At 39.6% G+C, this 14,072-nt stretch overlaps 1 protein-coding gene across 1 annotated transcript in view; it reads left to right on the top strand.

The window, feature by feature from the left end:
- Window positions 1-14,072, top strand: part of LOC105480214 (sodium voltage-gated channel alpha subunit 11) — a 108,661-nt gene that overhangs the window by 84,822 nt on the left and 9,767 nt on the right. Inside the window, exons 22-23 of the mRNA XM_071091459.1 lie at window positions 2,447-2,584; window positions 4,344-4,448. Coding sequence (XP_070947560.1) covers window positions 2,447-2,584; window positions 4,344-4,448 — 243 coding nt within the window. The remainder of the gene's footprint in view (window positions 1-2,446; window positions 2,585-4,343; window positions 4,449-14,072) is intronic.

Here is a 14,072-nt window from a genome sequence, read left to right as displayed (position 1 = left end):
TGCCACAGTGAACATTTCCTTTAAGCATGACCTTTGCATGTTATGTCAGCACTCAAAAAGTTTCAGATTCTGGAACACTTGAGACTTTGAATTTTCAGATTAAGCATGTTCAACCTGTAGTAGCAGTAGAGGTGGTTTGAGTAGTGTTATAGCAGCACCAAGAGATGAGAATGAATCTTTATGGTGATTCCAGTTGTCATTATAAATTCACAGATTGGCATTATAAGTTAATATACAGATGATGCATAGCAACAAATCTGAGTTTGCTTACTTCTGTGGGTGTGTTAATAAAATCAACTTTCTGGAAAGGCGGAGCTAACAGTAGATACTTAACTGTTTATAACAATTATAGTTTACATTGTAATGTTTATATATATTTATATGTAATTACAAATTAATTACATATAATTTTTATATGTAATTATAAAATTATGTTGTGTATATAATTATAAAATGTACTTTTATAATTTCATAATTTTAAAATGTAATTTTATAATTATATACACAACATAATTTTATAATTACAATTTATAGCAAAGGAAATATTTTAAAAATACTAATGTACTCATTTGTCTTTTTGAGTACATGACCTTCACTCTAGTTTGGCTTTGACATCCATCTTCGTGGAGGTGGAGATGGGGAGTGGGGAGGAAAGGTTTTGCAGATGTGTAGCAGACAAGGTGTGTGGCTTGCAAATGCTCCCAGAGTGAGTGACAGGTGGGTGGAAATGTGTGGAGGGGTGCCTGTTTTGGTGCTGGTCCTGCTATGTACTGGTTGTTGTATGCTGGCTTCTAGCCTGATGACTCTTGTCTATGTAGTCACCCAGCACCCTGCTGGCCTCAAATATTGAAGTTGTGATTGTTGAAACTGCGGGCATTCTCCCCATCATTTCCTCCTGGCCTTAAATGCTGGTTCTCTGCCATATCCTCCACAGGGTCCTTGGCAGTCTACTCCCATCCCTTGCTACAAGGCCCAACATGACAAGCCCATAGCTATGAACTCCATGTCCAAGCCACATGAGAACTGAGAGGTTCAAGAGACTTCTCTCTGTTCAATTATGTTACTCTAATCTCTTAAGTCAGCCTGCCTGCCTAATATATCTCAGGCCTTCCTACTAGTAATTCCTTCCAGAAAAATGCAGAAGTAAAGCGAGAATACCCTCTCTGCCTTCCATTTCCCTCAATTTACTGGATCCCAACCCCTCTTTCCAGACCCAAAGAGGGATAATCAGGACAGATATCTTGTAGCTCTGATTTTCTGTCTCTGTTTATTTTTCCTACATTTCCTATGGACAAATTGAGTAAGCTTTGATCATTTCATATTCTTGTCTAAACCTCCCTCCAATAAAACTCTCCACCTTCAAACCCTTGATCTAACAAAGAGGGACATGAAGGAGTGTAGACATTCCTATATCTCAAAGCAATAACCTAACTTGCAAGACTATTAGCCTACTTGGCAATTTTATTTTAAATGTCCAATGCTGAATATTCTTTCCATTACATTGTTTCTGTACTAATGTCTACCTTTTGTTCAAATAAATGGATGCCTCAAGCAAACCTGGACTAAGGTCAGGTAGTCTTCGTAGCAAAAGAGAGAAATAATATTTTCAAATAATTAACTTCATTACACTAGTCTACATTGTGAGTGTTGAATAACAAATACCATAAATACATTCAACATTAGTCAGAGCTATCAGCACTTACGTCTTTGATGTGATAGAAGGGAAAAAAGTGAAATTCTTTTGCTACCTGCCTAAAAGTGCTTGAAGCCAATAACAATGCGAAGGACTTGAATGAAAGGGATCTCAGATGATTTGGGCGGTACCTCGAACTAGGAGAGCTTGGTTGAAGTCAATTTGTATCCATTTTAGAGCTTGATCATTCATTCATTCATTTAGATATTTATTCCATGTGTGTCAAAAATCTACATATCAGAAGGTATGCTAGGCACAAGGAATTTAAGAGTGAAAGGACATAACCACATATTAAATAAAGCAGTGGGCTCTATATGGGGGACATAGTAGTTCGACAACATTTAGTAGTTTAGTCACCTCTGCCCAAGGTGAATGTGCCCCTCCTCTGGTGGCCTCACTTCCAGTCAGGTTCCCTCCAGTTACATATCCATATGGACATTCCATATGGATGACTTTTTAAAAACACAAATGTGATCATACCACTCCTCTCCCTTACAATCCCTCAATGATTCTCCTTTGCTTAGAATAAAAAGCCCAATTTTCCACCACCCCAGGTCCCCACCACATGCCACCACTCAAGCTGAGCTGGGAAAACTGAGAGACAGGCTCCCAACAGGGTCCATGGCTGTTAGGAAGAGGCTATGTAGTCAATGCTGCTGTAAGAAACACCTTGGTCTTCTAGATAAGGCAGTTCGATGCTTATATTTTTCTCCAGTAATTGTTTTTTTCTCTTATTAAAAAAATTTCTAACAGAAAGAACAGCAGCCAGAGTTTGAGAGCAATTCACTCGGTTACATTTACTTCGTAGTTTTTATCGTCTTTGGCTCATTCTTCACTCTGAATCTCTTCATTGGTGTTATTATTGACAACTTCAACCAACAGCAGAAAAAGATAAGTATCCGAGTTGTCTTGATTTGGTAATTTTATCTCTGTCCTCCAAATGCATTGAAACATAATTCTGGCCTAGAATATTATACAAAGTAGCCTTTATGATCTGCACAATAACAAGGAGGGAGCCTCCCCTGTCTGCCTGGAGATGATCCTCAAAGATGAGGCTGAAAGAAGACTGAAAACATCTGGGTTTAGTTAAGTCATTGCTTTTATTCTCTTTTACCTTCTTAATCAATGGACATTGTTACTATTGAGATGAAACCCATTAATAATTGAACCCTAATAGAACAACCACCACCAGGATTAGTATTTATTAAATATGACAGGAGGGTCATATTTTAATAATCTTTCAAATGCACTTTATTACCACAATAAAAATAATATACTCTCCTTTTTCAGCCAATGTATCCTGGCCCCCAGCCCCCAAGCCTCAGCAGATCTATCCACCCTACTTGGAAAGAAGATGATTGGGGAAGAGGCAGGGCTAGGGAGGTTTCCTTCTCCATACACTATAATAAACACATATTTATTTTGCTGATTCTAAAATCCACAGGAGCTTTATAGTGAATGTGAAAATTAAGGAAGATAAAAAGAAATTTTAAATCACCCTAAAGTGGCCACCAAATGGTAATCACTTTAGACAATGCCTCTTATGATTTTGGTATAATCCATTTCAGTCACTTTGTATTACTTTTACACAGTTAGAATTACCTTATAATTTTAATTTTGTAGTTTTGACCTCATTAGTTATAAGCTTATGTCGTAAAAGTATCTTTGCTATAAGAATTCTCAGGGCCGCTGGCAGGGCATGGTGGCTCATACCTGTAATCCCAGTACTTTGGGAGGCCGAGGCGCAGAGATCACTTGAGGTCAGGAGTTCGAGACCAGCCTGGCCAACATGGTAAAACCCAGTCTCTACAAAAAATACAAAAAAATTAGCCAGCTGTGGTGGTACAGGCCTGTAATCCCAGCTACCCGGGAGGCTGAGGTAGAAGAATTGCTTGAACCCGGGAGACGGAGGTTGCAGTAAGCCGAGATCGCTCCACTGCACTCCAACCTGGGCAACAGAGCAAGACTCCATCTCAAAAAAAAAAAAAAAAAGAAAAGAATTCTCAGGGCTGAATTACATTGCATATTATGGATAGATCATAATTTATCCTGATCATTCCCCTCTTTGGACATTTATAGGTTGTTTTTAAATTTCATGCTAGATATTTTGCCCTCAAATTTCCAGATGTGAGAATCCTAGCTCATTTTTCTGTTCTTTCTTGCTCAGTAGTGAAAATAGTTAGAACTTTTTTTTCCCTGAGAGTGGCTCTGAACAGATTTTATGCAGCTTTGTTAGTAGTGTTATGTGTATTCATTATTTAAGAGAAATCCAGTTGCCCTTTATGAGATTTTTGTCTAAATTTTGGTACTAATTTCTGTTTTTGTTGCATCGTGGTTTGATTTATGCAAGCTGAAATATATCAAATTTTTGTAAAGATTCTGTGTATATTTGCAAAGATTTATAACCTTTCTGTTCTAAAAAATGAAAAATAACTGATGAAATCTTATTTCTCTTGTATACCTTAACTTAAATCTTGTTTCTTTGCAGCATTTCCCTATAGTCCAGTCTCTTAAGCTTACTATTGGAATTTTAGGAACTGTTAATAGAAATGTAATGTAACTTTAAAATTGTGTCAAAAAATTCAGAACTAGATTCCAAAAAAAAAAAAAAAAGTGTTAAAGGTAATTAGCTCTTATCTTTTCCATATACTTAGGTGGCCAAGACATTTTTATGACGGAAGAACAGAAGAAATACTATAATGCAATGAGAAAATTAGGATCCAAAAAACCTCAAAAACCTATTCCACGGCCTCTGGTGAGAGCAATTGAATGACTGTAAATATGTAGAACTGTTGAGTTATTGTGAGGAACTCACATTTCTGCAGTGCCATCCTTCTTTATTTTTAAAATTTGCAGGCATTAAGGACTCAACAGAAGTCAAGACATATTCAAACACTTAGGAAAATTAGATACTCAGATTCAAAAGTAAGAGCCTGGACAACAACTTAAATTTATTTTTTAGTGAGCCAGGCAATATGTGCTTAAGTAAATACTTATTGCAACCATATGAACTTAGTGGTCTGTTTGAACTTAATTTTGACCAGTTTTATTTTATTTCATTTCAGTAGTTTTTGGGGAACAGGTGGTTTTTTTTGTTCCATGCATTAAGTTCTTTAGTAGTGATTTCTGAGATTTTGGTGCACATGTCACCCAAGCAGTGCACACTGTATCCAGTGTGTAGTCTTGTATTCCTCACCCTCTTCTCACCCATCTCCTTGATTCCCCAAAGTCCATTGTATCATTCTCATGCCTTTATGTCCTCACAGCTTAGGTCCCACTTATAAGTTAGAAAATACAATACTTGATTTTCAATTCCTGAGTTACTTCACTTAGAATAATGGTCTCCAATTCCATCCAGGTTGCTGCAATTGCCATTATTTCATTCCTTTTTATGGCTGACTAGTATTCCATGGTGTAGATATACCACATTTTCTCTATTTATTCTTTGGTTGGCAGGCATTTAGCTTGGTTTCACATTTTTTCCATTGAGAATTGTTCAGCTACAAACGTGGTGTAAGTGTATTTTTCATATAATAACGTATTTTCCTTTGGGTAGGTACGTAGTAGTGAGATTGCTTAATCGAATAGTAGTTCTCCTTTTGGATCTTTAAGAAATTTCCATACTGGTTTTTATGGTGGTTATACTTGTCTACATTCCCACTAACAGTGTGAAAGTGTTTCCTTTTCACCACATCCATGCCAACATCTATTTTTTTTTTTGATTTTTTAAATTATGATCATTCTTGCAGAAGTAAGGTGGCACCCCATTGTGGTTTTAATTTACATTTGCCTAAGAATTAGTGATGTTGAGCATTTTTTTTCTATGTTTTCCTGGCCATATGTAAATCTTTTTTTGAGAATTGTCTGATTATGTCCTTTGCCTACTTTTGGATAGAATTGTTTTTGTCTTGATGATTCCTTTGAGTTCCTCGTAGATCCTGAAAATTAGTCTTTTGTCAGATGCAAAGTGTGTGAATATTTTCTCCCACTTGGTGAGTTTTCTCTTTACTCTGCTGATTATTTCTTTTGCCATGCAGAAGATTTTTAGTTTAATTAGGTCTCATTTATTTATTTTTGTTTTTGTTGCATTTGCATTTGGGTTCTCGGTCATGAATTATTTGCCTAAGCCAATATGTGGAAGAGTTATATTCTAGAATTTGTATGGTTTCAGGTCTTAGAGTTAAGCCTGATCCATCTTGAGTTAATTTTTGTACCAGGTGAGAGATGAGGATCTAGCTTCATTCTTCTACATGTGAATTGCCAATTATCCCAACGCAATTTGTGGAATAGGGTGCCCGTCCCCCAATTTATGTTTGTTTGCTTTGCCAAAGATCAATTGGCTGTAACTATTTGGCTTTTTTGGAGGGTTCTCTATTCTGTTCCACTGGTCTACATACTTGTTTTTATACCAGTACCATGCTGTTTCAGTAACTATGGCCTTGTAGTATAGTTTAAAGTCCAGTAATGTGATTCCTCCAGATTTGTTGTTTTTGCTTAGTCTTGCTTTGGCTATGCAGGCTCTTTTTTGGTTCCATATGAATTTCAAGAATTTTTTTCTAGTCCTGTGAAGGATGATGGTGGTATTTTGTTGGGAATTGCATTGAGTCTGTAGATTGCTTTTAACAGTATGGTCATTTTCACAATGTTAATTCTACCTATCCATGAGCAGGGGATGTGTTTCCATTTGTTTGTGTCATTAATGATTTTTTTCAGCAGTGTTTTGTAGTTTTCCCTGTAGAGATCTTTCATCTCCTTGGTTGGGTATGTTTGTAAGTATTTTATGTTTTTCTGCAGCTGTTGTAAAATACATTGAATTCTTGATTTGTTTCTCAGCTTGGTTGTTGTTGGTGTATAGCAGTGCTACTGATTTATGTACATTGAATTTGTATCCTGAAACTTTACTGAATTCATTTATTAGATCTAGGAGTTTTTTGGATGAGTCTTTAGGGTGTTCTAAATATACAGTCATATCCTTGGCAAACAGCAATAGTTTGACTTCCTCTTTTCCAATTTGAATGCTCTTTATTTCTTTCTCTTATCTGATTGCTCTGGCTAGGACTTCCAGTGCTATGTTGAATAGAAGTGGTGAAAGTGGGCATCCTTATCTTGTCCCATTTGTTATGGGGAATGCTTTCAACCATTATCTGTTCAGTATGATGTTGGCTGTGGGTTTGTCACAGATGGCTTTTACTACCTTGTGCTATGTTCCTTCTATGCCAATTTTGCTGAGGGTTTTTTATCATAAAGAGATGCTGATATTGTCAAATGTTTTTTCTGTGTCTATTGAGATGATCATATAATTTTTGTTTTTAATTCTGTTTATGTGATGTATCACACTTATTGGCTTGTGTATGTTAAACCATCCCTGCATTCCTGGTATAAAACCCACTTGATCATGGTGGATTTTCTTTTTGATATGCTGTTGGATTTAGTTAGCTAGTATTTTTTGAGTTGGATTTAGTTAGCTAGTATTTTTTGAGTATTTTGCACCTATCGTCATCAGGGATGTTGGTCTGTAGTTTTCTTTTTTGTTGTGTCCTTTCCTGGTTTTGGTATTAGGGTGATACTGGCTTCATAGAATGATTTAGGGAGGAGTTCCTCTTTCTCTATCTTTTAGTGTCAGTGTAACCAGCCTTGCCCTCTGCCTAGTCAGAGCCAACTTATCAAGATGGGGGAATTGCAATGGAGAAAGAGTAATTCACACAGAGCTGGCTGTGTGAGAGATGAGAGTTTTATTATTACTCACATCAGTCTCCCCGAGCATTCAGGGATCAGAGTTTTTAAAGATAATTTGGTGGATAGGGGCTAGGGAAATGGGGAGTGCTAATTGGTCAGGTTTGATATGGAATCATAGGGGGTCAAAGTGAGATTTTCTTGCTGTCTTCTGTTCCTGGGTGGAATGGCAGAACCAGTTGAGCCAGATTATGGGTCTGGGTGGTGTCAGCTGATCCATCCAGTGCAGGGTCTGCAAAATATCTCCAGCACTGATCTTAGGTTTTACAATACTGATGTTATCTCCAGGAGCAATTTGAGGAGGTTCAGACTCTTGAAACCCAGAGGCTGCACGACCCCTAAACCCTAATTTCTAATCTTGTAGCTAATTTGTTAGTCCTGCAAAGGCAGCCTGGTCCCCAGGCAAGAGGATGGGGTCTTTTTGGGAAATATCTATTATCAATTTTGTTTCAAAGTCAAGCCATGAATTGAATTCCTTCCCAAAGTTAGTTCAGCCTATACCCAGGAATGAACAAGGACAGCTTAAAGGTTAGAAGCAGATGGAGTCCGTTAGGTGTGATCTCTTTCACTATCATAATTTCCTCAGTTATAATTTTGCAAATGCAGTTCCATAAGTAGGATTGGTACCAATTCTTCTTTAAATGTCTGATAGATTTCAGCTGTTGATCCATCTGGTCCTGGACTTTTTTAGGTTGGTAACTTTTTTATTACTGTTTCAATCTTGCTACTTTTTATTGGTCTGTTTAGAGTTTCTACTTCTTCCTGATTTAATCTAGGGTGGTTGTATATTTCCAGGAATTTATCCATTTCCTCTGGATTTTCGAATTTGTGCATGTATGTGTTTGTAGTAGCCTTGAATGATCTTTTGTATTTCTGTGGTATCAGTTGTAATATCTCCTGTATCATTTTTAATTGAGCTTATTTTGATATTTCTTCTTTTCTTGGTTAATCTCACTAAAGGTCTATCATTTTTGTCTTTTCAAATAACCAGCTTTTTGTTTAATTTATCTTTTGTATTTTTTTGTTTGTTTCAGTTTCATTTAGTTCTGCTTGATCTTTGTTATTTATTTTCTTCTGCTGGGTTTGGATTTGCCTTTGGCTTGTTTTTCTTTCTCTGGTTCCTTGAGATCTGACCTTAGATTGTCTGTTAGTGCTTTTTCAGACATTGTGATGTAGGCATTTAATGCTATACACTTTCCTCTTAGCACCACTTTCACTGTATCTCAGTGGTTTTCATAAGTTGTGTCACTATTATCATTCAGTTCAAATAATTTTTAAATTTCCATCTTGATTTCGTTGTTAACCTAAAGATCATTCAAGAGGAGATTGTTTAATTTCCATGTATTTGTATAGTTTTGAAGGTTCCTTTTGGAGTTAATTTCCAGTTTTATTGCACTGTGGTCTGGAAAGATACTTGATATGATTTAGATTTTCTTAAATTTATTATGACTTGCTTTGTGATCTATCATATGGTCTATCTTGGAGAATGCTCCGTGTGCTGATGAATAGAAAATATATTCTTCAGTTGTTGGGTAGAATATTCTGTAAATATCTGTTAATTTCGTTTGTTCTAGAGTATAGTTTAAGTCCATTGTTTCTTTGTTTAATTTCTGTCTTGATTATCTGTCTAGTGCTGTCAGTGGAGTACTGAAGTCTCCCACTATTATTGTGTTGCCTCATTACTTAGGTCTAATAGTGATTGTTTATGAATTTGGGAGCTCCAGTGTTAGGTGCATATGTATTTAGGACTGTGATGTTTTCCTGTTGGACTAACCATTTTATCATTATATAATGTCCCTCTTTGTCTTTTTTAACTGTTGTTGCTTTAAAGTCTGTTTTGTCTGATACAAGAATAGCTACTCTTGCTCACTTTTCATTTCCATTTGCATGGAATATCTTTTTTCACCCTTTACCTTAAGTGTATGAGTCCTTATGTGTTAGGTGAGTCTCTTGAAGACAGTAGATGCTTGCTTTGTGGATTTGTATCCATTCTACAATTCTGTATCTTTTAAAGGGAGCATTTAGGCCATTTACATTCTACATTAGTATTGAGATGTGAGTTACTGTTCTATTCATCATGTTAGTTGTTGCCTAAATACTTTGTTGAGTTTTTTGAAATTATGTTGCTGTTTTATAGGCCCCATGCTTTAAGGAGGCTTTGTTTGTTTGGTTTTGGTGTATTTCAAGGTTTTGTTTCATAATTTAGAATTCCTTTTTGCATTTCTTGTAGTGTTGGTTTGGTGGTGATGAATTCTCTCAGCATTTATTTGTCTGAAAAAGACTTTACCTTTCCCTCATTTATGAAGCTTAGTTTCACTGGATACAAAATTCTTGGCTGACAATTATGTTGTTTATGGAGGCTAAAGATAGGACCCCAGTTCCTTCCAGCTGGTAAGGTTTCTGCTGAGAAGTTAACTGTTAATCTGATAGGTTTTCCTTTATGGGTTATCTAATTCTTTTGTCTCACAGCTCTTGACTCTTTCCTTCATCTTGACTTTGGATAACTTGATGACTATGTTCCTAGGTGATAATCTTTTTCTGATGAACTTCCCAGAAGTTTTTTGAGCTTCCTATTTGGTTGTCTAGATTTCTAATTAGGCCAGGAAAGTTTTCCTCAATTATTTCTTCAAGTAAGTTTTCTGAACTTTAGATATCTCTTCTTCATCAGGAAGACCAGTTATTCTTAGGTTTAGCCATTTAACATAATCCCAAATGTCTTGGAGGCTTCATTCATTTTTAAAACTTTTTCTTTGTCTTTGTCTGATTGGTTTTTAATTCAAAAGCCTTGTCTTTGAGCTCTAAAGTTCTTCTACTTGTCCTAGTCTATTGTTGAAACTTAGCATGGCATTTTGCATTTCCCTGGGTGTGTCTTTCACTTCCAGAAGTTGTGACTATTTTTTTCTTTATGATATCTATTTCTCTGGAAAAATTTTTTATCCATCTCTTGTATTGTTTTTTAAATTTCTTTAACTGGGTTTTCACCTTTCTTTGGTATCTCCTTGATTAGCTGAATAATCAATCTTCTGAATTCTTTATCTGGAAATTCAGAGATTTCTTCTTGGTTTAGATCCATTGCTGGGAAGCTAGTATGATCTTTTGGAGGTGTTATAGAACCCTGTCTTGTCATATTACCAGAATTACTTTTCTGGTTCCTTTTCACTTGGGTGAAAAATTGTTACTTATTTTATTACTTAAAATTGTTCTTGGATTTAATTTTAATTGAACTTAAAAAAAATTTTTTTTTAATTTAAAATATTTCCCTCTTTAACATCAGTGTGTATTTTAGCCTAATTTGATTATTGGTACTTGTAGGAGTAAAGACTGTATATGAGATCCTTAGTTATAGAGCGTCATTGTGAGAAGTGACAGTGTGCTGGCAGCCCTTCCTCGCTCTTGGCACCTCCTCAGCCTTGGTGCCCACTCTGGTCATGCTTGAGGAGCCCTTCAGCCTGCTGCTGCACTGTGGGAGCCCCTCTCTGGGCTGACCAAGGCTGGAGCCGGCTCCCTCTGCTTGCGGGGAGGTGTGGAGGGAGAGGTGCGGATGGGAACCGAGGCTGCACAAGGTGCTTATGGGCCAGTGAGAGTTCCAGGTAGGCGTGGGCTCGGTGGGCCCCACACTTGGAGTGGCCGGCTGGCGCTGCCGGCCCCAGGCAGTGAGGGGCTTAGCACCCCGGCCAGCAGCTGCAGAGGGTGTGCTGGGTCCCCAAGTAGTGCTGGCCTGCTGGTACTGCGCTCGAATTCTCACCAGGCCTTAGCTGCCTCCCCATGGGGCAGGGCTCGGGACCCACAGCCCACCATGCCCGAGCCTCCCCCCCACCGTGGGCTCCTGCATGGCCCCAGCCTCCCCTATGAGCACCGCCCCCTGTTCCACCGTGCGGGGTCCCATCAACCGCCCAAGGGCTGAGGAGTGTGGGCACATGGCGCAGGACTGGCAGGCAGCTCCACCTGTGGCCCTGGTGCAGGATCCACTAGGTGAAGCTGACTGGGCTCCTAGGTCTAGTGGGGACTTGGAGAACCTTTATGTCTAGCTAAGGGAGTGTAAATACACCAATCAGCACTCTGTGTCTAGCTCAAGGTTTGTAAACACACCAATCAGCGCCCTGTGTCTAGCTCAAGGTTTGCAAATGCACCAGTCAGTGCTCTGTATCTAGCTAATCTAGTGGGGACTTGGAGAACTTTTCTGTCTAGCACTGTGTCTAGCTAAAGGTTTGTAAACACACCAATCAGCACTGTGTGTCTAGCTCTGGGATTGTAAACACACCAATCAGCACCCTGTATCTAGCTCAAGGTTTGTAAATACACCAATCAGTATTCTGTATCTAGCTAATCTAGTGGGGACTGGGAGAACCTTTATGTCTGGCTAAAGGATTGTAAATGCACCAATCAGCACTCTGTGTCTAGCTCAAGGTTTGTAAACACACCAGTCAGCACCCTGTGTCTAGCTCAAGGTTTGTGAACACACCAATCAATACTCTGTGTTTAGTTAATTTGGTGAGGACTTGAAGAACTTTTATGTCTAGCTAGAAGATTGTAAATGCACCAATCAGCACTCTGTGTCTAGCTCAAAGTTTGTAAATGCACCAGTCAGTGCTCTGTGTCTAGTTAATCTGGTGAAGACTTGGCTAACTTTTATGTCTAGCTAGAGTATTGTAAATGCACCAATCAGCACTCTGTGTCTAGCTCAGGGATTGTAAATGCACCAATCAACACCCTGTCAAAACGGACCAATCAGCTCTCTGTAAAATGGACCAATCAGCAGGATATGGGTGGGGCCAGAAAAGGGAATAAAAGCAGGCTGCCTGAGCCAATAGTGGAAACTTGCTGGGGTCCCCTTCCATGCTGTGGAAGCTTTGTTCTTTTGCTCTTTGCAGTAAATCTTGTTGGCGCTCACTCTTTGGGTCCACACTGCTTTTTTGAGCTGTAACACTCACCGGGAAGGTCTGCAGCTTCACTCCTAAGGCCAGCGAGACCACGAACCCACCGGGAGGAATGAACAACTCCTGACATGCTGCCTTAAGAGCTGTAACACTCACCACTAAGGTCTGCTGCTTCACTCCTGAAGCCAGCGAGACCACAAACACACCAGAAGGAAGAAACTCCAAACATGTCCGAACATCAGAAGGAACAAACTCCGGACACACCATCTTTAAGAACTGTAACACTCACCGCGAGGGTCTGCGGCTTCATTCTTGAAGTCGGTGAGACCAAGAACCCACCAATTCCGGACACAATTGTGCACTGGCTTTCCCTGATGCTGGTTGTAGTAGTAATAGTCTTAGTATGCTGGCAAGTTCACTGTCTCCTATGGGGTTGGAATGGCAGGGATCTCTTGCAGCTTATCTGGTTCTCTCATGGTGTACATTTTTATTTATTTATGTAATTTTCTCCCAGTGTTTTATTTACTGAGTTGATTCAGGCTTCAAGCCAATAGGGAAGGTATTTCTAGGTAGGCACTGGCTATGGTTAAGGCAGGTGGGTAAATGTAGTATCCAACAGTGGGCTGAGGTCCCAGCCATGATGAAGGTGGCTGTGAGAGCTCTCAGATGTGCTGTTTTATCAGGGTGAAGAGGAGAAGCTACCTCAGCTCCTCTGCCAGGTCAGCCAGAAAGCTATTCACCTTATAGCCTCACTCCTGTCCCAGTGTTTTGGCTCTTCAGATCAGACAGCCACCTCTTTTCATCTGTAGGAATGTTGATGTTCCAAATAGGGAGGAATTGTGACTCTGCCTCTCACACAGACCTGAATCTGGAGTGCGCTGCTTCTGTGGGGCCACACTCACCCTGGATTGTTCCAGACAGGCTGTCTATTGATGCCTCCATACTGTGTTCCTGTGGGGGAAGCCCCAGCTGTGTCTCAGTGGAGTGCCAGGGGAAAACAAGGACCTCTTCTCCAAGGCCCTTCACAATCACAGAGGATACCTGCCCACTGGGGTAGGGGCGCAGACTTTCCCTACTGTGCCAGCACTGCAATTGTGTTTCTGCTGTGAGAAACTACTCACCAGCAGAAATATCTGGAACTCAAGGCCTGCTCTTCAGATTCTTTTGTCCCACAGGGTAATCCCCTGATGTGGTGCACTCCCCCTTCCCTAGGGATGGGGCTTCCTGAAAGCCAGACTGCAGTGATTGTTCCTGCTCTTTTGGGTCTAGCCACCTGGCAGGGCTACCAGGCTCTGGGGTGGTGCTGGGGAGTGTTTGCAAAGAGTCCTGTGATATGATCTGTTTTCAGGTCTCCCAGGTGTGGATACCAGCACCTGCTCTGGTGGAAGTGGCAGGAGAGTGAAGTAGACTCTGAGAGTCCTTGGTTGTAGATACAGTTAGTATGCTGGCTTTCTCGAATGCTGGTTATACTAGCAGTGAAGTTGTCACGTGGACAGACTCAGGACCTCTGGTTAGCCAGGATGTTGCAGGCAGTAGAATTAGCTGTCGTCTTCCCCTTCCTGGGATCAGGGCTATTCTGTCATGAATTGCAGTCACGTCCTGAGTTGGTTGACCTCCAGCCAGGAGGTGGTGCTTTCAAGAGAGCACCAGCCATACTATTAGCAGTGGGATATATGCTTGCCCTAAGTTGGCCAGGGGAAGTATTCTGACTTTTCAGGTGATGGGCAGAGTCGTAAGGGTTTATGTTTTTTGTGTGCAGCTACCAGGAC

This window comes from Macaca nemestrina, chromosome 2 (genome assembly GCF_043159975.1).
Source record: "Macaca nemestrina isolate mMacNem1 chromosome 2, mMacNem.hap1, whole genome shotgun sequence".
Taxonomy (NCBI): Eukaryota; Metazoa; Chordata; class Mammalia; order Primates; family Cercopithecidae; genus Macaca; species Macaca nemestrina.
Note: the sequence above shows the minus strand (reverse complement) of the source record. Positions and strands in the feature narration are given on the sequence as shown.